Below are 26,687 nucleotides of genomic sequence, written 5' to 3'. Positions count from 1 at the left end.
AAACTACCCAATTGAAAAATGGGCAAAGAATCTGCACATTTTTCCAAAGAAGATATACAGATGGCCAAGAGGCACATGAAAAGATATTTAACATCACTAATTATTAGGGAAATGCAAATAAAAAGTACAATGAGATCACCTCATACTCATCAGAATAACTATAATTAAGAGGACAAGAAATAACAAGTGTGGAGAGGATGTAGAGAAAAGAGAACTCTTCATATACTGCTGGTGGGAATGTAAACTGGTGCAGCCACTGTGGAAAACAGTATGGAGATTCCTCAAAAAATTAAGAATGGAACTACCATATGATCCAGCTATTCCACTGCTGGGTATTTATCCAGAGAACATGAAAACAAGAATGCACAAAGATATACACACCCCTGTGTTCACTGCGGCATTATTCACAACAGACAAGACTTGGAAATAACCTAAGTGCCCATCAATGGATGAATGCATAAAGTTGTGGTATATATACACTCAGCTATGTGGTATATACACTACTCAGCTATAAAAAAAGATGAAATCTTGCCATTTGTAACAACATGGATCAACCTTGAGGATATTATGCTAAGCAAAATAAGTAAAAGGAGAAACTCAAATACCGTATGATTTCACTCATAAGCAGAAGATAAAAACAACAACAACAAACAAACACAAAGAGACCGAGATTAAACTGGTGGTTACCAGAGGGGAAGGGGGAAGGGAGGAAGGCAAAAGGGATGATAGGGCATATGTGTACAGAGACAGATGATAATTAGTCTTTGGGTGGTGAACATGATGTAGTCTACACAGAAATCAAAATATAATGATGTACACCTGAAATTTATATAATGTTATAAACCAATGTTACCTCAATAAAAAAATGCTTTTCTTGATTATGCTATTAAAATGTGTGTCTGTGGGTAAAGCACACACCAATGGCCAAATAAATAAAAATAGTACTTTTTCTAATAGAGCATATGACCATCAATATGATGGCCTATTTTCTTGCTATTTGGCTCTTCCACTATTATAGGAAGCTGACTCTTTATAAAAATGAAATCTATACCTTCTCCACCCTCAACTGTGAAGTACAAAGAAACTCAAAAATATTTTTAGCTTACTCTGCTATTTGCAAACAGGCCTGAGTAATTTCAGATGGCAAGTTATATACAAGAAAAGATAAAACTATTTTGAGGGAGTATCTTAGCTTCTCCTGTCTACAGCTTAAAAGAGTACCTTGATCATAGCATCAGTTTCCATAGAGTCTTGATCTTTCTCATCAGATTGAGAGTCATCTTCATTTAATTCTTCGTTATACTCAGAATCCAGTGCTGGGCCTGTGCTCTGTCTGGACGTCTTTACTGCCTGAAGTGAATACGGAGTAAGGTGGACTTCCTTATTGTAAGCTCTTGTAAAGGCTGCTTTCACCTATAGGAAAGGAATAGAAGGAATTTTTTAAAATCTAAGTGCCAAATAATCCTTTTAAACTCTGTGAGTGTAAAGGCTTTGAGAGACCCTAGGAGCCCCGTGAAATTGTTTCCAAAATCCTTACACATGTACATGTAAGTGTACATATATGCATTTTTCTTGGACAAGTTCCATATTTTTCATGACATTCTTAATAGAGCCCATGACTCAAAAATATAAGAATCAATATTTTGGGAACCTTAGGCGGACAAAAAAAGTCACTTTAAGTCATCGTTTCTACCTACTCAGTGTTCTCCGCAGTTACATAAGGTGATAAGCAAAGTTAGTGAATCAATAAATCAAAAGAGGCTCACAATAAAGTACAAGTTAAAGTTGGCCTTTAGTTACCACAAAATACATAAATCACCTTTACCACAATAATAGTGGTTACTTCAAAATACTAAGTAACTTGAAAAGCTTTAACCTCAAGCTTCTAAACATAACTGTAGAATTAGTCCCTGAATTCTAACAATGGATGTCTGTCAGAATTTACCCATAACCATTAAGTCAGGTCAAAATTCTAGAGAAGGCAGACCACAGAGAATGACTTCTAAAATGGCATCAATACATAGGCACAAGAGTGAGGTATCAGATATTACACATTCACATTATGTCATTTCTTTTTTTTTTTTTTTTAAGGAAGATTAGCCTGAGCTAACTACTGCCAATCCTCCTCTTTTTGCTGAGGAAGACTGGCCCTGAGCTAACATCTGTGCCCATCTTCCTCTACTTTATATGTGAGACGCCTGCCACAGCATGGCTTTTGCCAAGCAGTGCCATGTCCGCACCTGGGATCCGAACTGGCGAACCCCAGGACACCAAGAAGCGGAATGTGCAAACTTAACCACTGCACCACCGGGCCAGCCCCTCACTTTATTTTTTTTGTGCTCATTAAATAAAGAAAGTAGGGGGATACATTATTATGTAGAAGATTGTCCAACTGGAATAAATACTGAATCCACAGATTAGGCAGCCTAAAAAAGAGAAAAGTATAAAAATTCTCAGCCAGTGAACACTTCCTTCCTTTCCTAATGCATACCACCACCTCACTTTTACTTCCCCAGGTTCATTCACCCACCCTTGTAAGGAATATATTTATATTTGTTCCTCAGATTTCACATCTTGCCTTTCCACTCAGCATAAACCAAAGATTAAAATACAAATTATAAAGTCAAATCCAGAAGTCTATTCTTAATATTGTACACAAACAGTATCTTTGGAAAACACAGGTCATAAGAAGCAAAAAGCATCTAAGAAAAATAATTAAACCTTTTGAAAGCAACTAAAACATCTCTAAAGTACTCCTAGTACAAACCTGGTAATCACAAAGTGGTGGAGAACCAAATGGATTACACAATTTACCTTGGGATCCAGCTTGGAGAAGGGACTAGGTTTGCCTCCCCAGCTGCTAATTTCCATGATATTCTCAAAGTCTTCTTTCATCAAATAATATGTGTCCATAAGAGCAACAACATCCTGTACTCCTTCTACCCCTTGTGAGGTCAAGGGCTGTACAAGTGCATCCCTTATATGTGACAGATATTCCATGTTTACAGTCCTTTTGCTGGAGTAAGTTCTTAAACCAAAACAAAAGAGATACACCTGTAGTCAATGGCCAACTACCACAACTCAAGCCATAGTGCGCATATCAACACTGAGTTAATCAGATGGAGTTCAATCCACTTTTAATAATGCTCAGTGGAATGCCCACTCCTTAACAGCTGGTGCAGGGAAAGCCCAGCGCTACACTACCAGGGTAATAGATACATACCAATGTGCTCAAAGGGAATTTTCTACTTACCCAGCTAAGTAAATGAAAAACATAAATGTAGATTCTACTTGCATCCTACTCCGAAGGCCCAGGCAACAAGAGTGTTTTTATGTGCTCATACTTATTACAGCCAAAGATTACTCATTCCAAGTTCCAAATATTAAAAGCATCAGTAAAAGGCAATGAGACTTCCTACCTCAAGTGCCAATGCCACTTCCTACATCAGAGTCTGTAATACATTTTGGTCTCTGATTATAACATACAAAATTATATACGAATGCTTCCCTCACATTTCCTAATACTGTTACTCTGAAACCTTTAGTTCTAGAGCAGGGTTTTCCCCAAATCTAAGAAAACTGCAGAGAATGTTCCTACAGAAGCAAAAGGTGGTCCATACTGACGAGAAGGCTTAGGGAAACAGTCTCTGAACTCCTGAGAACTAGAATGTTATCATGAAATGACTTTTTCTTTCTCTCTTAAAATAGCTGAACAAAACTATTTCCAATGCCACCACTCTAAGTCTTTCCAACCCGGCTGCCTCCATCTTCAAACCAGGCAATTACATATGTGTATATAAACAAGAGACCTCAAAAGCTCTTGGTTTCAGAACCCACATTAATATCAGAAAAGAAATGAAAAGTTCCTTTGAAAATTACCTATGGGTTCTGCTCCTGCCTTCAGGTAACTGAATGTCTGCATCACAAGAAGCCACATAGTTCTTCTCCTGATCAGAAATCTAGAACCTTGCCGCATAACTGTTTTATTACCGAGGCTAAGAGTTCAAAAAACTCTATTTTAAATTCACCTACTTCCTCTAGATCCAGTCTTCCATAATCAAGCACACTAGTACTTGAAGACAAGTATGAGCCTGTAAGCACAGTGACCAAGAAAATCATGAAACCTTTTCCAAAATTATTCTCTTGTATTTTGCTATGTAACTATCACCCTCTAGTAGAATCGCAGAACATTAAATCTAGAAAAGTCTAAAGGTATCATCTAATGTACCTAAATCAAGGGTTCTTCACCTCAGAAGTCTGCACTTCCTCTAAGATTATATTATTTGTGCATTAGTTCATTTGGGGAGGAATAAAGATCGGAGAGCTTTCAGATTCTCAAAGGTATCTATGACCCTCAAAATATTAAGAACTAATAATAAAATCACATTTCCATTTTTAAAGATAAAGAGAAACCTACACCTACAGAAGTTTGGTGACTTAATCAGGGTTAAAAGTAGGAAGGTCTTAATTTATTTTAAAAACTGTGAAACTCACTATAGATGTCCTTGATAATGTCCTGTATATGATTCATTAACAAACATTTATTGAGCAATTTTATCTGCTAGATGAGGAAGCCTCAGTTCCTGTCACCAGTATGTTTAGTCTAATGGGAGAAGGGGATAGACAAACAAAAGGACAGCCACAAAACAATATGAAAGTCCAGGGCTCAAACTCTACGTGAATATAGTGGGAACATCATCAAAGAGGGACAGACCTAGGCCACAGTGATGCATCACCTTTAAAAAGTGGTGGGCAGGGAGTAGGAAAAGAGCTGAGAGGCAGGCCCTCAGCTTGAGCAATGAGAAGAGGAATGGGGAAAAGCAGGCCTTCGCAGATTCTGGAGACAACCTGCATCCCTTGGCTCATGGTCCCTCTTTCCATCTGCAAAGCCAGCACTGTAGCATCTTCAAATCTCTCTCTGACTGACACTGCTACCTCCTCCCATCTTTTTTTTTTTTGTAAAGACCCTTGTAATTACAGTGGGCCCACCCACATAATTCAAGATAATCTTCCCATCTCAAGATGAGAATAAATTTGTGTTGTTTTCAGCCACTAAGTTTTGGTAATTTGTTACAGCAGCAATAGAAAACTAAATCAAGGGTGGCAAAAAAAAAAACCCCAAGCCATAGGCTAAGAAGAGGGCACATAGTAGGAAGTAGAATTTTACAGGAACAGAAGAAAGGAACTGTCTCAGTTCAGCTTTAACCAAAAGTTAATTAAGATTGGATCAATATTAACACTCTCTCCAGGGACCAGAAAAGGAAATAAGATTGCTCAACTTGTTTTTCATGGTTAAAAATGAATCCTTGAAGTTCATTTAATATTTGTGTGCATGTACATTTTCTAAGTTTCTAAACAAAACTGTACCAAATAACAAGAATTTTTTAACTTCCTTAAAGTTCTTCAAGCACATTGTTTTCAATCATCTGAATGTCCACCTCCTGTTACATGCTAAACTATACCCCTATCCCCAATGACTAGGTCAGTTCACCACTAGAACAGGTAAAAACTAGTTCGTTTACTTAAGTAGTTCCCTTTTTCCTGTTAAATTATTCAGAAGCCGAGACATTATGTATGCCTACTAGTAACAACCATAGTCACAATAACAATAAATAACATCACTACCTCAGATTTATATGGTTTTAAAATTTATCTTAAAGTTGTGGTACATCTAATATCTGGCTTTATTCTCCAAAGTATCCTCTTAAGTGATAAAACAAGTGTCATACTGATAACAGATAATAAAACTCAGGCCCACAAAATATAAGGAACTCATCCAGGATCATTTATCTAGTTAGCAATAAAGTCAAAACTAAAAGACCAATCTTTTGATTCATGCTATCCTAATTGGACAAAGGCTAGACATACTGATAAAATCTAGACATGGTGTACTATCTTTGGAGCTTACCTGAGACTCATGTGCAGTGCTAGGTCCTGAACAATACGATCGTGTTTGCCCGTAGATGAGTGCTTCCCCAACCAGCTTGGGAAGGTGGGAAACTGGGTCAGGTACCCCCTCATTAACTCTCCAGGAAGAACACTGGCATAAATGGCCTGAAAAATCAATTGCAGTCCACAGTTTAATTTTGGTAGAAAGTTGCTTCCTTAGCAGCTGTTCTCTGGAAAATGAACACTGACCCCGGTACCTAATCCCAGGGAGTCAGGCCCTTTCCCTCTGTCTCTGATCTGTTGGTAGGGGAAACTTCTCCTAGAGAAAAAAACTAATTGAAGGGAACACCATGGTCCAAAATATGTTATGGCCCTTGGAGATGATCTTGCCAGCTCAGCCTCCTCAACCAACTGATCTCAACATACCAGTTACTTCACGATGCCAATGGCACAGAAAAGACTTTAAGAGGAATATGATTATCTTTAACATAAGCTATCAACAGCAGAGGTGGATCAAAGCATGGAAAATCTAATTAATTAGAGAATCAAATAAACTAGCACTTAAGAAAAGTTTTTTAAAAACGTATCCTTATAGGCCAACCCCAGTGGCCTAGTGGTTAAGTTCAGTGCTCTCTGCTTCAGAGTCCCAGGTTTGGTTCCCAGGCACAGACCTACACTACTCGTCTGTTAGTGGTCATGCTGTAGTGGCAGCTCACATACGAAAAGAGGAAGATTGGCAGCAGACATTAGCTCAGGGCAAATATTCCTCAGCAAAAATAAAAAAAGAAAAAGGTATCCTTGAATATCTTCTATATCCAGGGTTTTTACTTTTTTAAAGGTTGGAATTATACACAAATTTTGTATCTTGCTTTATTCTAATAATATTCTCTCATAAGCATTTTTTCATATTAGATAATCTTTATAAATAATTTTAAAGACTGCATAATGTTCCATCAAGAGGATATACTGTAATTAATCATTCTCCTATTGCTGGACATGCAGATTTTCTCCAATTTTTTGCTATCAGAACTAAAGTTTTAGGGAATATTTTTGTACATTAGTAAGTTTTTCCTGTGTTTAAAATTATTTATTTAGGATAAATTCTCAAAGGTACAATTATTAGGTTAAAAAAATACTTTTAAAACATAAGAGAAAGGATCTTTATATTCAGAATGAGTCTTTGTTTTTTGTTGTCAGACTATATGTGTATAGAATTAAGAGAAGAGTAGGCCTTCCAGAAGTCCCTTGCTTATTACTCAATCCATTAATACTGTATAAATATACAAAATTCAAGAACAGATAACACTCAATTATGAAAGTTTGAAAAACTCTGTTTTGAGCAAAAGACATCAACCTAAAGAAAGTACCCAGTATAAAGCTGCCTCTTTAGCAAGAAAGAAGAAAATCAGAATTCACTCGAAAAAGTGGCTGCTGACCTGCCCTGGCTGCATTTCTTCAAGGAGGAGCTACTTAGTTACCTTCTGGGAGAGCCAAGCATAATAAAGAAGAAATGGATTCTTAAGGTAAAACAGCAAATGAAGGGCCAGCCCAGTGGTGTAGTGGTTAAGTTCATGCACTCCACTTCTGTGGCCTGGGGTTCCCTGGTTCAGATCCCAGGCACCGACTTACACACCACTTATCAAGCCATGCTGTGGCAGGCATCCCACATATAAAATAGAGGGAGATGGGCATGGATGTTAGCTCAGGGCCAGTCTCCCTCAGCAAAAAGAGGACAATTGGCAGTGGATGTTAGCTCAGGGCTAATCTTCTTCAAAGAACAAAAGAACAGAGCAAATGACATTTTTGACTCACATCTTACTCATGACCAAAAGCTAACATTCCTATTTCCATATGTCCATTTATATAAAAACATTCTGAAACACTGAAAAATAAGGCTAGATTTAGAAATAGACAATAGTGACCACAGAGTGTTTTCATGTATAACAGACTGTATTTTTGCCGTAAGAGCCATAATGTTTATCTAGTATTTCAAATAATTACAGAAGCTAAAAGCTATTTTGCTCTCTTTAACTAAAGCAGAGTCTGCTCTTTAAGGAGAGCCCTGGGCTTACCTGTGTGGGCAGAAGACTCCAGTTTTGCTTACTCCGAATCTGACGGTCCACCAAGTCACCATCACATATGCTATCTGCCGCTCTGCTTAAAAGCATCAAGTGCTTTTTCATGTCACCCCTGCAGGGATAAACCAGTCTGGATTACACCACTGTCCACACCCCACATCCCTCCCTCCCAGATATTTGGCCTTCACAGTGCTGGGAGGGTACTAATTCTAACCCCTCACTAGCTCTGAACACTCACCCTGCAGCTACAGGCTTCACGTGTATGTAGTTCTCCTGGACAAAGAGGGGTGCTATTGAATAATCATGAAAAAAGAGATCTGATTTGTCCATAAGTGACATATGAGCAGTCTCCTCTCCAGCTGCAAACACTTTCCGGGCAACATCAAATGGGCCCTTAAAAGAAACAGGGACAGACCTAGTAGAATGGCCAATATCCAAAACACTGACATCATCAAATGCTGGCAAAGATGTGGAGCAAGAGGAACTCTCATTCACTGCTGGTAGGAACACAAAATGGTACTGTCACTTTGAAAAACAGATTGGTAGTTTCTTACAAAACTAAATATACTCTTACCATACCAGTAATTCAGCAGTTTTGCTCCTTGCTATTTACCCAAATGAACTGAAAACTTATATACACACAAAAACCTACATATGGATATTAAAGCAGTTTTATTCATTAACTGCCAAAACTTGGAAGCAATCAAGATGTCCTTCAATATGCGAATGGATAAACTGTGGTACATCCAGACACTGGAATATTATTCAGCACTAAAGCAGTATAAGCTATCAAGCCATGGAAAGATATGGAGAAACCTTGAACGCATATCATTAAGTGAAGGAAGCCAATCTGAAAAGGCCACATACTGTATGATTCCAACTATATTACATTCTGAAAAAGGTGAAACTACAGAAACAGTAAGAAGAGTAAAGGGCGCCAAGGGTTGGGAGAAGGAACAGATGAACAGGTGAAGCACAGAGGTATTTTAGGGCAGTGAATGTACTCTGTATGATACTACAGTGAGGGATAGGTGCCATGAAACATTTGTCAAAACCCACAGAATGCACAAACACCAAAAGCAAACTCTAATGTAAATTACGGACTTTGGGTAATAATCATGTGTCAATGTAGGTTCATCAATTGTAACAAATGTACCACTGTGGTGGGGGATGTTGATAGTGGGGGTGGTTATAGGAGTCTGGGGACAAGAGATGTGAGAGATCTGAGATATGAGATCAAGAGATATGAGAAATCTCTGTACTGTCTGCTCAATTTTGCTGTGGACCTAAAACTGCTCTAAAGTTTATTAATTAAAAAAAAAAAGAGGGAGGGGTGGGGGAAACACTTTTTAATCATTGCTTTAACTGTAGTAATAAACTCTGACTAGTGATTAGGTGAAATAGAACAGAAAGATAATTGATACAGACCTTCAGTTTCAGAGAGGTCATTAAACTATGAACTATTTGTAACAGAATAATGTGAACAGTTCCGAAACCATTCAAAACATGAAATCCATACATAAGGAACTCTGGAAAGGCCATTTTATAACTATTGAAGCATGAGTATAATTTAAAACTTTCCTCTCTCAAAATTTACAATACATATTGACGGTCCTTGAGGAAAAACTCATTTGAACTAGAAACTCTTTTTTTTTTTTTTAAAGATTTTTTTATTTTTTTCCTTTTTCTCCCCAAAGGCCCCCGTACATAGTTGTATGTTCTTAGTTGTGGGTCCTTCTAGTTGTGGCATGTGGGACGCCACCTCAGCGTGGCTTGATGAGCAGTGCCATGTCCGCGCCCAGGATTCAAACCAACGAAACACTGGGCCGCCTGCAGCGGAGCGCGCGAACTTAACCACTCGGCCACAGGGCTGGCCCCTAGAAACTCTTTTAACAGCTGTCTATATCTCTTACTATAAATATTTGTAGGTTCTGGAGGTGCGTCAAGGAACTATAATAACTATTCCTATTAAGTTAATACCAACAGAACAAGAAGTGCTTTGACTTGAGAAAGTAATTAAGAAATGTAAACTTATTTTACCAGTTTGATATCCTTTTTGGCTCTATGAGAATCAGCCTTGGCCTGGTCATAGGTTAGTGCCTTACTTCGTGCACACCACATACTCAGATTGTGTAAAACCTAAAAGAATTACAAATAAGACACTCTCAAGATGGGAAAATACTGCCACTCCCCCTTCCCAAAGGTTCAAGGCATTAATTCAAAAGAATGATCAAATATATGTAATATATATTTAATTTACCTGTCTGATATCTTGATTGGCTCCCAAAATTATTTCATTCATAGCTGGAGGGGGGATCTTTAAACCCTCTTTAAATGCAATAGACATCATAGCACCCTAAAATTGACAAAGGAGAATCTTCAGTGATTTTTTTTTAATTCATATAATCAGATATTTTTTAAATATTTATCAAGTACTTTTAAAAACGGACCCAAAAATAGGATAGCATGAGGGATAAAAAATTCCAATCATCATACCTTAATCTGTTCAACGCGAGGTCTTTGAAAACGAAGATCAAAACAATAATGAATCAAAGAACGGATCTTGGGATGATTTCTATCATTGCACATACAAATGATGGGAATTTTTGTATGTTTTATAAGGCCAATTAATTCCTGAAAAGCAAATTTGCAACAGAAAAATATTTTTAAAAACAACAAAATACCACACAACGTATATATTTTAGGTTTTAAAAACTTCCTTAGCAACATGCCTTAATTGTTATAAATATCACAGCATGATAATTAGGCCTTTAAATATTTTTTTTAAAAAAACCTAAAAATCAACAGTAAAACCGCTTTCCTTACCTGAATTCCTCCTCTGTCTTCATTGCCTGCCATGCCGTCTACTTCATCCATGAGGAGAGCATGCTTCATGCTTCCTGAATGAGCTAATCCACCTGATCCATGTTGAGAAGCAACAGGATGGGATAAAAACAAAATAACAATTGTTCACAGACTTATTTGAACAATTTTTTATAAAAAAATTTGTAACACATTTCAAACATAATATAGGTCCATGGTACAAAATTTAAAAGGCACAAGAGTATGCAGTGAAGAGGAACTCTCCCTCCCACCTCTGCCCCTAGGGTACCCAGTTTTCTTCTCCAGAGGCAAACAATGTGAACAATCTCATTTATATCCTTTAAAAGATATTCTATACATATTAAAAACGTGCATAAAAATATACACCTTGGTTTTATCATTTAATATATTTGGTGATTTGTTTCTTATCTGCAGACACAGAACACCTCATTTTTTAAGGCTATTTAATATTCCATTCTACACATATAATTAACATTATCTATTGATAAAATATGAAGATGCTTCCAATCTCTTGCTATTATAAATGATACTAAATGAATATCCTTATATATATGTCATTTTGCATATGCACAAATATAACAACTGCTAAATTCCAGCAACTGGAATTTCTGGCTTAAAGGGTAACTTGGAAAAATACTGCCAGATTGCTCTCCAGAGTTGCACCAATTTACACTCCCACCAGCCACATATAAAAGTGACGTTTCCCGAGCAAATTCTTTTTAACAATTATTTTCTACTGCTGAGAGTACCCAGAATTCAGGTGACCATGCAATGTATCACAGGTTCTAAATATGCACTATTTAGTCTGTAACTTGGGCTCTTATTTTCCCCATAAACTGGCCATGCCAGACCACTAGCTACAACCTGAAACACAGCAGCTCTTTCACAGTATCTTTTCTCCTCCTTTACTATCTTTGCCTGAAATAACTCTTCTACCCACAAATCATTCTTTCTCATTCTTCAAGGCCTTCGAACAAATGTCACCCTTTTCTGGTAGTGTTCCCCAGTACCCCAAACAGAATCACTTTTTTATCTACAGGCTTCTATCACCTCCTTCATCACATTGTATTACACTTATTTATTTTCTTTCCCTCTTCACAGGATTCACCTGTGAATACTCTAAAATCCTATGCAAAACGTGTAAATATGTGGACATAAACATTTTTATCACATTCTCAGAAACCTCTAAGACCTAAAAAAGAGGTAACTACTGTCCTATGAGTTACATCAGGGGCTTTTCTTATTACCTCATCAGCCCCAGGATTCAGCAGGGTGCCTGGCACACAGCAGTGCTCAGGAACAGAGTGGTTACTGAACACTGACATGAACTTGTTTTTCTTATGTAACCAAAGAAAGCAGTTCAAACCCCCACATACTTGAATAAAAGCCTTTGATGCTGGTGTTATTCAGTGATTCAGCAACAATCTCCTTCAAACTGTTCTTACTCCGAGTGTCACTTGCATTCAGTTCCACGTAGCTATATCCCAATTCCTAATCAAAATATTGGAAACCATTACCATCGCAATGCAAATTATTAACTTCTCCCCCAAAAAAACAGAGCAATTAAGGAAGAAACAAGGTAGAAAAATCACATAAGAAACCATGGGTAAAAAGATAAAGTATGATACTAACAGACAATGAGATTAACTATAACATGCCTCACAATATTTAGAGATTTCTAAAATATGATGCACCTAAATACAACACACACAAGTTTGGTCTTAAGACCTCAGCTGATTAAGACCAATCTGGAAGAATATACTTGAATAAGTAATTCTGAGGTTTGTTGTTCAAAACGAAAGTTTGCTTCTTAAAGTCCTAAAAAGAATATAACCATCCCAAGATTTTAATATCAGAGATAGAATTAATCTATAAGATACTAAAAAGTAATCCTTGACTCTTCAAGATAAATTATAAAGTTGAATCATTCCTTGTCAAACTATCCCAACATACAATCTTCTTCTCAAATTGTGAAAAATCAACTTATTTTGATTCACTTCCCAAAATTGATCATTATATCGATCACTTAATTCCCAAAAAAAGTAATGATAATAAAGGAAGAAAAGAGTCATGTTCACAATTGCAGGGACTAGAAAAAAATATTTCTTTGGGGTTTTTTAATGTTTATAAATAGAGTAGAAAATATATAGTTCTTAAACCTGCTAAAAATGTATGCTACGGTTCACATAACAAAGACCAAGGGAAACCACCAGTTTACGGGACAGAGGGTTCGGAAATCCAGCAATAAATTTAAACTAAGTTTAAAATCCCTCATTTTCTCATTCTGATACCATTTCACATATCATTTCGTATCATTCTGATATACACAAACTCTGGTTGGCTCTAGTGCCTTGTCCTCTCACTGTCTAGAGAGACGGCAGCTGTAGAGATAACACAAGCAAAGGCAGGATCCCACAGTGGTGAAGGGCTGGACTATGTGGGTTCATCCTGTGCCACCAAACCTCCTCTCTAAGCCAGCTTCCTTTCTCACACGAGGATGGTAACAGAACATATATTCAGTACACAGAATTCTTACAAGGGTATATAAGATATTTGTATCTATAAGGGTATATAAGACACATTTATATTATCTATAAAATAATGCACCCAAGGGCTTAGCACATTGCCTAGTAGACGGGTAAATATTACCTACAATTATAATACCAATATGTAAAGAAGGATGAAAATGACAAATATCCCAAAAACCAAAGCAAATTCTAAAGGTCTGACTGCAGAAAAGTATATATACAACAGGTTAAAATATACATACCATATACATGCACACACACGTGTATATCTCCTACACATGTCCACTCCCAGGTTACCTTTCCAACTGCACTATAACAGAACACCCACCTGACAAACCAGAGAGGCTGTGGTTGTTTTGCCAACACCTGGAGGGCCTGAGAGCAAAGCTGCTTTAAAACTAGAGCCATCATCTTTGCCAGCAAATTTACCAAACTTGGCTGCTAGGAAAAAAGAAGTTACAGAGCGTTAACCTATATCACCTAATAGAAATTCAGGAATAATTGTGCATAAACTTAGCATTGAGAGCAGTCCTCCAGTTTAGTTCTAAATTTGCAGAATGTTTTCTACAAAGTATAGTTTCCAGAGCAATGAGTAAAATTCTATCTCACCTCCCTCCAAAATAAAAAACTAAAACTCATCAACTTTAAAACTGATTTGAAACAACAATTTTATGAATCTACTTTCCTACAAAAGCACAGGCCATGGAGCAGACTACCTAGGCTCTGATCCTAACTCCAGCTGTCCTAACTCCACCACTCACCAGCTGGGAGAACTTCAGAAGTGACTTAACCCCTCTGGTTTCCTCCTTTGTAAAATGAGGGTAGCAACAGTAATGTGCCCAGTTGGGCTACTGTGAGGAGGAAAGTGCTAGAAGGAAGAATGCGTAGGAGAGTCTGGCATGCCTCAATAAATGTTAACAAGCATAATCAGTTACATGATCTCACAAAGAAAGAATGATGGAAGATGTTATGTGTGCAACTATCTCGCACAGCTCAACTCTAGAGCATTCTCCCTCCCCTCATCACATGATGCCTGGCACACGCGGGGTGCTTGGGGCGTACACAATGACTGAGAGATGATTAAACCCACTGCAGACATGGGAACAGGAACTATACCTCGCCTGAAGCCTTAAAAAGTCTTCTCCAGGTACAAAAAGCACTTATCCCCTCTTTTAAGGTAGATTTTACGTGGTTTTGGAAAGAGAAAAGGAGTCAACTTAAATTTAACCCTGTATCATTACAATTATCTGCTATAAATAAATTGGCACTGTCGGCCAATGTCTAGCAAAAACCTAGATATTAATAACCCACTCATCACTTTGGGAATTCACTGTGATGCTCACGAAATTTTGCCTTCTTATTTCTTACACAATATTCCCCAGGGCTGCAGTTGAAGCTCAAGAAAACAACACTAACATTTGTGATCAAAACTTTAGTTTAAACAAAACTTTGGACATAAAACATAATTGTGACTGTTCATTTTCCATTACAAATACATGGTGAACAAGCATAGAAACTAGAGAAGCTCAGGGCCATCAGGCCTACCAAAAGCAAACACGCTCCTGGGACTTTTAGGCTGCCTACCCTGTAAGCGGCCTCAGCTTTCCACTTGCACCTTTCCCCCGAGGCTCTCTGGCACTCTCAAGCAGTCTTGCTTTCGCATGTCCTCAGACCTTGGTTCATGTATTCTCACTTCCCCACTTCACCCAGGTAACTCCTACTTAGTTTCCAAGTCTTAACTGAGATATCCTTTCCTCCGGGGATGGGAGCACACATCTCTGACCACAGACCTCCATCCCCGTAGCACCCTATACTAACCCCTATAAGAGTACTTAGCACAATACATTTTAATTACTAGTTCATATGTCTCCCCCACTGACTGTGACCAAATTGAAAGGGACTGTGTTTTGTCGACAACAGTACCTCTGGGGTCTAGTACAGCACCTAGGCTCAGAGCAGGCTCTCAATAAATGCTTGCTGAGAGATGACTGAACCAAGTATTATTCTTCCTCACAGAGGCGCAACTGAACAGGGTGACAGACACAAAAATAAAAGCAGCTATAAAATCACCGTGTTTCTTCTCTTCTGATGGACTCTTGTGCCAGTTTTGGAGCCAGCGGAGGAGTTTGTTGGCACAGCTCTGGTCACCTTGCTGTCCAATTATGGTCTTGAGCGAGACTGGCTTATATTTATCCACCCAGAGCAAATTTTCCACCTTGTTTTCACTGCTGTCACCAGCCAAATTTCTAGCCTGGCTGTCACCATTTGTCTCCTCGGCCACCTGCTCCTTGAAGTCCAGGCCTCTCCGAAACACACTTGTCTCCTTTTTTATTGACTTCACAGAGCTGTCCCTTTTGGGAGTCAGTTTGCTCTTTTTGGATTCTGATTCCTTCTTAGTTGGACTAATTTTTCTTTTTCCTTGGCCAGTTTTTTGGGGTGTTCTCTCCAATTTGGACTTGTCTTTCTTCATCTTAAAAGTTCGAAAAGTGAGGAAAAAAGAAACCTGATGAGATATACAGAATTTCTATACTGCTAAATGTACTCTAAAGGACAATCTGAGATTCCCAAGAGAGCTACCTAACCTGGGTTTATCTTTCCACCATGGACCCTGCTGTTCACGGAAATCATCACCTTCCAAACTTCATAAAAATTAACTTTATAAACATTAGCAACAAACACACTGAAAAGCACCCAAATGCAATTTTTAAAAGTGAAAGCATACTAGTTTTTTAAAAATAATAAGTAATTCGATCTCAGTTTGAAATAAGGGGTGAAGGCTTAAGAGATTTTTGTTTCAGTTTTCTAACTAGTTATAGAAGTTAATGCCTCCACAAAAACTTGTACAAAAATATTCATAGCAGCATTATATTGCCTATATATACACATATATATTATCTATTTTATTATAGCCAAAAAATGGAAACAACCCAAATGTCCATCAACTGATGAATGAATAAACAAAATGTGGTATATCCACATGGTGGAATATACATCAGCAGTGAATAGGAGTGCAGTACTGATACATGCTTCAATGCAGGTGAACCTTGAAACACTATGCTAAGTGAAAGAACCCAGACACAAAAGGCCACATATTGCATGATTCCTTTAAATAAAATGCTCAGAATAGGCAAATCCATAGACACAGAAAGTAGACTAGTGGCTGACAGGGTGTGGGTATGAGGAGTGACTGCTAATGGGTACAGGCTTTCTTTAGGGGGTGGTGAAAATGTTCTGGAATTAGATAGTGGTGATGGTTGCAAGATCTTGTGAATATACTAGAAACCACAGACTTACACACTTGAAAAGGGTGAATTTTGTGGTGTATGACTAATATCTCAATTAAAAATATATATATATACTAGTGCCTCTTTACCAGTGAGTGGATGCTAAAAGTCGTGGGTGAATGTTTGAGGAGAAACAAGAAATTAGCATACTCTTAAAGCATCTCCCCAAGATATTTATCAATTATAAAGGGAAAAATAATCACTTTATTAGTGGGGAAACCCAGCAGACTTGTCTTAACCAAGTAATCAAGGTTAACATCACCAACAAAAAGACATATCAACATCATGTACATCTGCTATGAAGCACTAAGAACATACTATCATTTCTGTGGTATTCTTGCCAAAAATGCATAGCCTCGATCTAATCATAAGAAAACATCAAACAAACCCAAATTGAGAGACATTCTACAAAACTGACCAGTACTCATCAAAAGTGTCAAGGTCATAAAAAGACAAGAAAAGACTGAGGAATCGTCACAGATTGGAGGAGACTAAGGAACAACAACTAAATGCAGGATGCTAATGTGAGATCCTAGAACAGAAAAAAGACAACAGGAGGAAAATGTGAAGTCTGAATAACACATGCAGTTTAATTAACAATATGGTATCAATGTTAATTTCCTGGTTTTGATAACTGTATTATGGTTGGATAAGTTGTTACATTAGGGGACACTGGGTGACGGGCCAATCCAAATCATTCCCAGAGGCTTTTCAATTATTCTGGAATAAATAGGAAGACCACCTCATCACTTGGGTGACAGAGCTGGGGACATTAAACTTGGGCTGCTGGCACCCCTGTGTCCTGCACATGGAAAAAATCTGTACATAGTGGGAATGAAGGAGGCTAGGAGAAGCAGAGAGACAGAAACTGAAAGGTCCAATCCAGTGGTTCCAACACCAGACCCACCCTGCCCATCGTTCAGTATGTGAGCCAACATTTTTCCTGTTTTGCTACAACTAAAATGGGCTAGGTTTCTGCTACAACTAAACAAGTCCTAACACAGTTCTAATTGAAAGTGAATCTATCATGCTAATACCTACAACATACCCTTTAAAGAATTCTTAAACAATAAAGAATTCTTAAACAAAGTCATTATAAGAATATGAAAAACAAAGAAAGTTTAATAAGTATATGTGGTAAGTGCAATACTGTTCTCGCTCCCCATATTCCCTTGAGAAAGGTGAGGAAATACACCAGAGAAGACATTCTGAAGCAGAGTCTACCTGCTCAAAAGAAAATAAAGAAGTTCATTTGCGGTAGAAGGGGAAGTTAATCTTTTAACCAACAGGCCTGGACTCACCCAAGAAATGTCTCTCTGAAACAGGAAAATGGTTATAGAGCAGCTTAAAAAAATCAAGTTCACTAAAATTCATATGGGGCAACAAAAGACCCCTGAATTGCTAAAGCAATCCTGAGAAAGAAGAACACAGCTGCAGGCATCACAATCCTGACTTCAAAACATACTACAATGCTACAGTAATCAAAACAGCATGGTCCTGGTACAAAAACAGGTGCACAGATCAATGGAACAGAATTGAAAGCCCAGAAATAAAACCACACATCTACGGACAGCTAATCTTCGACAAAGGGGCCGAGGGCATACAATGGAGAAAAGAAAGTCTTTTCAACAAATGGTGCTGGGAAAACTGGAAAGCCACATGTAAAAGAATGAAAATTGACCATTCTTTTTCACCATTCACCAAAATGAACTCAAAATGGATCAAAGACCTAAAGCTGAGACCTGAAACCATAAGATTTCTAGAAGAAAATATAGGCAGTACACTCTTTGACATCAGTATTAAAAGCATCTTTTCAGACACCATGTCTTCTCAGACAAGGGAAACAATAGAAAGAATAAACAAATGGGACTTCATCAGACTAAAGACCTTCTTCAAGGCAAAGGAAAACAGGATTGGAACAAAAAAACAGCGCACTAACTGGGAAAAAATATTTGCAAGTCATATATCTGAGAAAGGCTTAATATCCATATATATAAAGAACTCACACAACTCAACAACAAAAAATCAAACAACCCGATCAAAAAATGGGCAAGAGACATAAACAGACATTTCTCCAAAGAAGATATACGGATGGCCAAGAGGCACATGAAAAGATGCTCATCATCGCTGATCATCAGGGAAATACACATCAAAACTACACTAAGATATCACCTTACACCCATTAGAATGACAAAAATAACTAAAACTGATAGTAACAAATGTTGGAGAGGTTGTGGAGAAAAAGGAACCCTCATACACTGCTGGTGGGAATGCAAACGGGTGCAGCCACTATGGAAAACAGTATGGAGATTCCTCAAAAAATTAAAAATAGAACTACCATTCGATCCAGCCATCCCACTACTGGGTATCTATCCAAAGAGCTTGAAGTCAGCAATTCCAAAAGTCCCATGCCCCCCAATGCTCAGTGCAGCATTATTTACAATAGCCAAGACATGGAAGCAACCTAAGCGCCCATCAACAGATGACTGGATAAAGAAGATGTGGTATATATACACAATGTAATACTTCTCAGCCATAAAAAAGAACAAAATCATTCCATTTGTAACGACATGGATGGACCTTGAAGGAATTATGTTAAGTGAAATAAGCCAGATAGAGAAGGACAATCTCTGTATGACTCCACTCATATGAGGAATTTAAAAATGTAGACAAAGAGAACAGATTAGTGGCTACCAGGGGAAAGGGGGGCTGGGGGGTGGGCACAAAGGGTGAAGTGGTGCACCTACAACACGACTGACAGACAATAATGTACAACTCAAATTTCACAAGATTGTAACCTATCATTAACTCAATAAAAAACTTAAAAATTTTAAAATAAATAAATAAATTTTAAAAATCAAGTTCATTTTATACAAACCTCGGCTTCAAGTGCTATCTCATACTTGGACTTCTTGCCTGGCATAGTTCGAATGAGATTCAATAGGCCATCTTCATCAATAATTTTTGTCCCCAAGGCTGCTGCCTATTATTACAATGCAAATCATTAAAACCGCATCCTAACTATTACTTTCTGTAAAAATATATATGATTCTAGGACCTGTTAGAAGGTGAAAAACCATATTTGTAAATTAGATAACATTAGATTATTTTTAAAACCATATTCATAAGAAAGTAGCATTAAAAAGAAAGAAAATGACAGATACAACTCCTAAGGATGGTGGGTTTCCCACTACCCTAGAAAGCGCAAAGCCACTAGGGCCTAAGTCCAACTCTTCACGCCGTCTCCCAGGATTGACTCGTCTGGCAGACATTTCCCCCCCACCTCCTGCCCTGCTAACAAAACTCCAATGTGTCCATCTCCAAGTGGTAGATTATGATTGGCCTAAAGCAATGAGAAAAGTCCTCATCCTCCCCAACCTCCCTTATAGCTCTGAATGGCCATATGACAGCTGTGGCTACTGGGACTTAAGCGGAATTCTACAAGAGGTGTTTCCGGGAGAACTCTTCTAAGGGCAGTCACACCTAGTATGACATCTTGCCACTGCTCCCTTTTTCCTGCCTTGAATGCCTAGAGCTGCGGCTAACTTGCAACACAAGGCAACATGCGTGAAGACTAAAGCTAACACAATAAGGATGACAGAGGTGGAGGAGGGAACTAGCCTAGCTACCTTAGTGAGCATCCCCCCAGCAACTGCCTACCTCTGGAATTCTTGCTAAGTAAGGAAAAATAGCTATTCGTCAAAACCACAGTTAGGCAGGTATTCTGTTACTTGGAGCTAAACACAATCCTACCTGACAGACCTTCCAATAAAAAGAGTTTCCAATTAAAAAAACTTAAGATGGAGTCTACAGTGGCATACGTAGGAATACTTAGAACTAGAAGAAAAAGAAAACTGCATTTGCTTCTATCTTCAAAAAAAGATTCAAATCAGGATACTACACTAAGAAAATCAAGTAAACAGGAACTGTGCCTTCAACGCAAAAACCAAAATCCTGGCGTCAAAGCCAACAACACTTCTGTGGAATAGGAATGATGTAGGGAAGAAATGACTTCTCCATTTTTTTCTTCACTTAACTCTGTGTAAAGGGTATTACTACAAATGGTCACATCAAGAGCCTGCCAAAGCAAGGAGGCTATTTCACTGTGTTGAGAACAAAGCAATACCCACCTTATCACTCTTGGACTGTCCACTATCACGACCCATGACAAGGTAGTTTGTTTTCTTGCTAACATTTCCTGTTACTTTTCCCCCATAACGCTCAATTAGAGACTTGGCCTCATCTCGTTCAATGGACTCCAGCACTCCTGTGATTACAAATATAAGGCCTTCCAAGCAATTTTCAGCTCCCTAAAAATCAACATGTTCAAGCAGAGATGAAATTACATGGTAGCTTTCCAAAGAAATATTTGGCATCAAAACTGCAGGAAGATGATTTTTCTCATTTGACATCATAAATAATCTGAGCATGAAGAATTTGCAGAAAATTCACAGCAAATAAGCAGAACCTGAAGTTAAATCTTGAGAAATTCTTATATAGGCTAACATTTAATAAACTTATAGAAACCAGCAATGAAAAATATACATCCAACAGTTAGCAAAGCATATTAAAGTGATCCATTCACACTATACTCGTTGAAACTACTAGTTAACTTGTACAAAACAACCAGATGAAATCTACCTGCAGAATTCCTTGCTATTATTAAAAAAAGAAAGTTTCAACTCTGAAAAAGCTAAATAAGTTTGAGCTCCTACCCTGCAAGCAATTTAAAGGCCAGATCATCTATCTCTTGCTTGGAAAGATAACTTGATAACACAAAAGACACTGGCCAAAGAGAGCTGGATGCAGGAGACACTGCATCTTAACTGGAACTGTGTATGGCTAAACACTTTTTTAATTTTTTTATTTTTCATTAGGAAGACCCCAAACAGATCCTCTTGCTGTTTATTCAAGCGAATTTCACATTTGCCTGTCAGAGCTGCTAGGCATAATAGGCTTGGCAAGTTTATCTTTTTTTCCCCCCAATTAATTTCATTGGGATTACGATGGTTTATAACATTGTGATATTTCAGGCCTATATAATTGTTTATCAACTCCTGACTACAGTTCATCATGCTCACCCCTAGTAGTCTAACTTTTATCCATCACCATACACATGTACCCCTTTACCCCTTTTGCCCAACCCCTCAACCCCCTCCCCCTTTGGTAACCACTAATCTGCTCTCTTTATCCATGTATTTGTCATCTTCCATATTTGAGTGAGATCACGCAGAATTTGTCTTTCTCTGTCTGGCTTATTTCGCTTAACATCATACCCTCAAGGTCCATCCATGTTGTTACAAATGGGATGATTTTGTCTTTTTTATGGCTGAGTAGTATTCCATTGTATATATATATACCACATCTTCTTTATCCATTCATCTATAGATGGGCACTTGGGTTGCTTCCACATCTTGGCTATTGTGAATAATGCTGCAATGAACATACAGGTGTATAAATCTCTTTGGATCATTGATTTCAAGTTCTTTGGATAAATACTCAGTAGTAGGATAGCTGGATCGTATGGTATTTCTATTTTTAATTTTTTGAGAAATATCCATACTGTTTTCCACAATGGCTGCACCAGTTTGCATTCCCACCAGCAGTGTATGGGGGTTCCCTTTTCTCCACATCCTCTCCAACATTTGTTTTTTGTCTTGGTAATTATAGCCATTCTCACCCATGTGAGGTGATACCTCATTACAGTTTTGATTTGCATTTCCCTAATAATTAGTGATGTTGAGCATCGTTTCATGTGTCTGTTGGCCATCTGTATATCTTCCTTGGAAAATGTCTGTTCATATCCTCTGCCCATTTTTTTTTTTTATTGAGTTAATGATAGGTTACAATCTTGTGAAATTTCAGTTGTACATTAATGTTTGTCATTCGTGTTGTAGGTGCACCACTTCACCCTTTGTGCCCACCCCCCACCCCACCTTTCCCCTGGTATCCACTAAACTGTTCTCTTAGTCCACATTTTGAAATTCCTCATATGAGTGGAGTCATACACAGATTATCCTTCTCTAGCTGGCTTATTTCATTTAACATAATTCCTTCAAGGTCCATCCACGTTATTGCAAATGGAATGATTTTGTTCTCTTTTGCAGCTGAGTAGTATTCCATTGTATATATGTACCACATCTTCTTTATCCAGTCGTCTGTTGATGGGCACTTAGGTTGCTTCCATGTCTTGACTATTGTAAATAATGCTGCAATGAACATTGGGGTACACAGGACTTTTGGAATTGCTGACTTCAAGCTCTTTGGATAAATACCCAGTAGTGGGATGGCTGGATCGTATGGCAGTTCTATTTTTAATTTTTTGAGGAATCTCCATACTGTTTTCCATAGTGGCTGCAGCCGTTTGCATTCCCACCAGCAGTGTATGAGGGTTCCTTTTTCTCCACAACCTCTCCAACATTTGTTACTATCAGTTTTAGTTATTTTTGTCATTCTAATGGGTGTAAGGTGATATCTTAGTGTAGTTTTGATTTGCATTTCCCTGATGATCAGCGATGATGAGCATCTTTTCAGGTGCCTCTTGGCCATCCGTATATCTTCTGTGAAGAAATGTCTGTTCATGTCTCCTGCCCATTTTTTGATCAGGTTGATTTTTTGTTGTTGAGTTGTGTGAGTTCTTTATATATATGGATATTAAGCCTTTCTCAGATATATGACTTGCAAATATTTTTTCCCAGTTAGTGCGCTGTTTTTTTGTTCCAATCCTGTTTTCCTTTGCCTTGAAGAAGGTCTTTAGTCTGATGAAGTCCCATTTGTTTATTCTTTCTATTGTTTCCCTTGTCTGAGAAGACATGGTGTCTGAAAAGATGCTTTTAATACTGATGTCAAAGAGTGTACTGCCTATATTTTCTTCTAGAAATCTTATGGTTTCAGGTCTCAGCTTTAGGTCTTTGATCCATTTTGAGTTCATTTTGGTGAATGGTGAAAAAGAATGGTCAATTTTCATTCTTTTACATGTGGCTTTCCAGTTTTCCCAGCACCATTTGTTGAAAAGACTTTCTTTTCTCCATTGTATGCCCTCGGCCCCTTTGTCGAAGATTAGCTGTCCGTAGATGTGTGGTTTTATTTCTGGGCTTTCAATTCTGTTCCATTGATCTGTGCACCTGTTTTTGTACCAGGACCATGCTGTTTTGATTACTGTAGCATTGTAGTATGTTTTGAAGTCAGGGATTGTGATGTCTCCCATTTTGTTCTTTTTTCTCAGGATTGTTTTAGAAATTCAGGGTCTTTTGTTGCCCCATATGAATTTTAGGATTCTTTGTTCTAATTCTGTAAGGAATGTCATTGGGATTCTGATTGGGATGGCGTTGAATCTGTAGATTGCTTTAGGTAGAACGGACATTTTAACTATGTTTATTCTTCCAATCCATGTACATGGAATGTCCTTCCATCTCCTTATGTCGTCATCCAATTCTCTCAGAAAGGCCTTGTAATTTTCATTATATAGGTCCTTCACTTCCTTAGTTAAATTTACCCCGAGGTATTTCATTCTTTTTGTTGTGATTGTGAATGGTATTGTGTTCTTGAGTTCTTTTTCTGTTAGTTCGTTATTAGAGTTTACAAATGCTCCTGATTTATGCAAATTGATTTTGTACCCTGCAACTTTGCTGTAGTTGTTGATTACTTCTAAGAGTTTTCCAATGGATTCTTTGGGGTTTTCTATATATAAGATCATGTCGTCTGCAAACAGCGAGAGTTTCACTTCTTCCCTCCCTATTTGGATTCCTTTTATTCCTTTTTCTTGCCTGATTGCTCTGGCCAGGACCTCCAGTACTATATTAAATAAGAGTGGTGATAGAGGGTATCCTTGTCTCATTCCTGTTTTCAGGGGGATGGTGTTCAGTTTTTGCCCAATGAGTATGTTGGCGGCTATGGGTTTGTCATATATGGCCTTTACTATGTTGAGGTAGTTTCCTTCTATGCCCATTTTGTTCAGAGTTTTTATCATAAATGGCTGTTGGATCTTGTCAAATGCCTTCTCTGCATCTACTGAGATGATCATGTGGTTTTTATTCCTCAGTTTGTTGATGTGGTGTATCACGTTGATTGATTTGCGGATGTTGAACCATCCCTGTCTCCCTGGTATGAATCCCACCTGATCATGATGTATGATCCTTTTGATGAATTGCTGAATTCTGGTTGCCAAAATTTTGTTTAGAATTTTTGCATGTATGTTCATCAGTGATATTGGCCTGCAGTTCTCTTTTTTCGTGGTGTCCTTGTCAGGCTTTGGTATCAGCGTGATGTTGGCCTCATAGAATGTGTTACAAAGTGTTCCATCTTCCCTAATTTTTTGGAACAGCTTGAAAAGGATAGGTACTAAATCCTCTCTGAAAGTTTGGTAGAATTCCCCAGGAAAGCCATCTGGTCCTGGGGTTTTAATCTTTGGGATGTTTTTGATTGCTGCTTCAATCTCTTTCCTTGTGATTGGTCTGTTCAAATTGCCTGCCTCTTCTTGAGTGAGCTTTGGGAGATTGCAGGAGTCTAAGAATTTATCCACTTCCTCTAGGTTATCCATTCTGTTAGCATATAGTTTTTCGTAGTATTCTCTTACAAGCCGTTGTATTTCTGCAGAGTCTGTTGTTATTTCTCCTCGCTCATTTCTGATTTTGTTTATTTGAGCTTTCTCCCTTTTTTTCTTTGTAAGTCTGGCTAGGGGTTTGTCAATTTTATTTATCTTCTCAAAAAACCAGCTCTTTGTTTCATTGATCCTTTCTACTGCCTTTTTCGTTTCAATAGTATTTATTTCTGCTCTGATTTTTATTATTTCTCTCCTTCTGCTGACTTCGAGCTTTATTTGTTCTTTTTTCTCTAGTTCAGTTAGGTGTAGTTTAAGACTGCTTATTTGGGATTTTTCTTGTTTGTTAAGATGTGCCTGTATTGTGATGAATTTTCCTCTTAATACAGCTTTTGCTGTATCCCATATGAGTTGGTATGGCATGTTATCATTTTCATTTGTTTCCAGGTATTTTTTGATTTCTTCTTTAATTTCTTCAATGATCCATTGCTTGTTCAGTAGTGTGTTGTTTAGTCTCCACATCTTTGTGCCTTTCTCAGTTTTTTTCTTGTAATTAATTTCTAGCCCTATAGCATCATGATCAGAGAAGATGCTTGTTATTATTGCAATTTTTTTAAATTTGTAGAGGCTTGCCTTGTTTCCCAACATATGGTCTATCCTTGAGAATGTTCCATGTGCACTTGAGAAGAATGTGTATTCAGCTGTTTTAGGGTGAAGTGATCTATATATGTCTATTAAGTCCAATTGTTTTAGTTTTTCGTTTAGCTCCACTATTTCCTTGTTGATTTTCTGTCTGGATGATCCGTCAATTGATGTGAGTGGGGTGTTGAGGTCCCCTACTATTATTGTGTTGTTTTTAACATCTTCCTTTAGGTCCGTTAATAGTTGCTTTATGAATCTTGGTGCTCCTGTGTTGGGTGCATAGATACTTATAAGCTTTATATCTTCCTGATGAAGTGTCCCTTTCATCATTATATATTGTGCCTCTGTGTCTCTCTTTACCTGTCTTATTTTGAAATCCACTTTAATATAAGAATTGCAACACCTGCCTTTTTTTGCTTGCTATTGGCTTGAAGTATTGTCCTCCACCCCTTCACTGTGAGCCTGTGTTTGTCCTTGGGGCTGAGGTGTGTTTCCTGGAGGCAACAAATTGTTGGATCTTGTTCTTTAATCCATTTTGCCACTCTGTGTCTTTTTATTGGAGAGTTCAATCCGTTTACATTGAGAGTGATTATTGATGCATATGGACTTAATGCTGTCAATCTGTTGCTCATTATCTTGTTTTCCTGCATTTCTTTTCCTGTGTGCTTTCGCCTACCCATTTAATACTGCAATTTCTTATGCTGGGTTTCTTAGATTTTTCCTTATTTATGTTTCGTGACTCTGTTCTGTTTTTTAGTTTAGTATCTACCCTGAAGTTTGTATTTAGAATCTCGTGTATAATATAGTCTATTCTCTGGTGGTCTCTTACTTACTTGGCCTATACTGATTTAGACCCTTTGCTCTTCCCCTCCTAAGTAATTAT

The 26,687-nt window shown here is 37.8% G+C and overlaps 1 protein-coding gene across 2 annotated transcripts in view; it reads right to left on the bottom strand.

The window, feature by feature from the left end:
• The window catches only part of LOC124232940 (replication factor C subunit 1), an 80,940-nt gene that overhangs the window by 3,155 nt on the left and 51,098 nt on the right, over positions 1-26,687 (bottom strand). Inside the window, exons 11-24 of one of the 2 annotated variants that reach the window (XM_046649885.1) lie at positions 20,754-20,933; positions 19,502-19,606; positions 15,410-15,809; positions 13,668-13,780; positions 12,188-12,302; positions 10,794-10,885; positions 10,464-10,601; positions 10,228-10,323; positions 10,008-10,106; positions 8,206-8,360; positions 7,962-8,079; positions 5,909-6,054; positions 2,815-3,028; positions 1,222-1,413 (exon numbers count right to left, since the gene is read on the bottom strand). In XM_046649885.1, the coding sequence (XP_046505841.1) occupies positions 1,222-1,413; positions 2,815-3,028; positions 5,909-6,054; positions 7,962-8,079; positions 8,206-8,360; positions 10,008-10,106; positions 10,228-10,323; positions 10,464-10,601; positions 10,794-10,885; positions 12,188-12,302; positions 13,668-13,780; positions 15,410-15,809; positions 19,502-19,606; positions 20,754-20,933 (2,163 nt within the window). The remainder of the gene's footprint in view (positions 1-1,221; positions 1,414-2,814; positions 3,029-5,908; positions 6,055-7,961; positions 8,080-8,205; positions 8,361-10,007; positions 10,107-10,227; positions 10,324-10,463; positions 10,602-10,793; positions 10,886-12,187; positions 12,303-13,667; positions 13,781-15,409; positions 15,810-19,501; positions 19,607-20,753; positions 20,934-26,687) is intronic. The other variant, XM_046649886.1, reaches the window with a different exon arrangement.

Source organism: Equus quagga, unplaced genomic scaffold (genome assembly GCF_021613505.1).
Source record: "Equus quagga isolate Etosha38 unplaced genomic scaffold, UCLA_HA_Equagga_1.0 146_RagTag, whole genome shotgun sequence".
NCBI classification, from domain to species: domain Eukaryota; kingdom Metazoa; phylum Chordata; class Mammalia; order Perissodactyla; family Equidae; genus Equus; species Equus quagga.
This window is presented reverse-complemented; position numbering and strand designations above follow the sequence as displayed.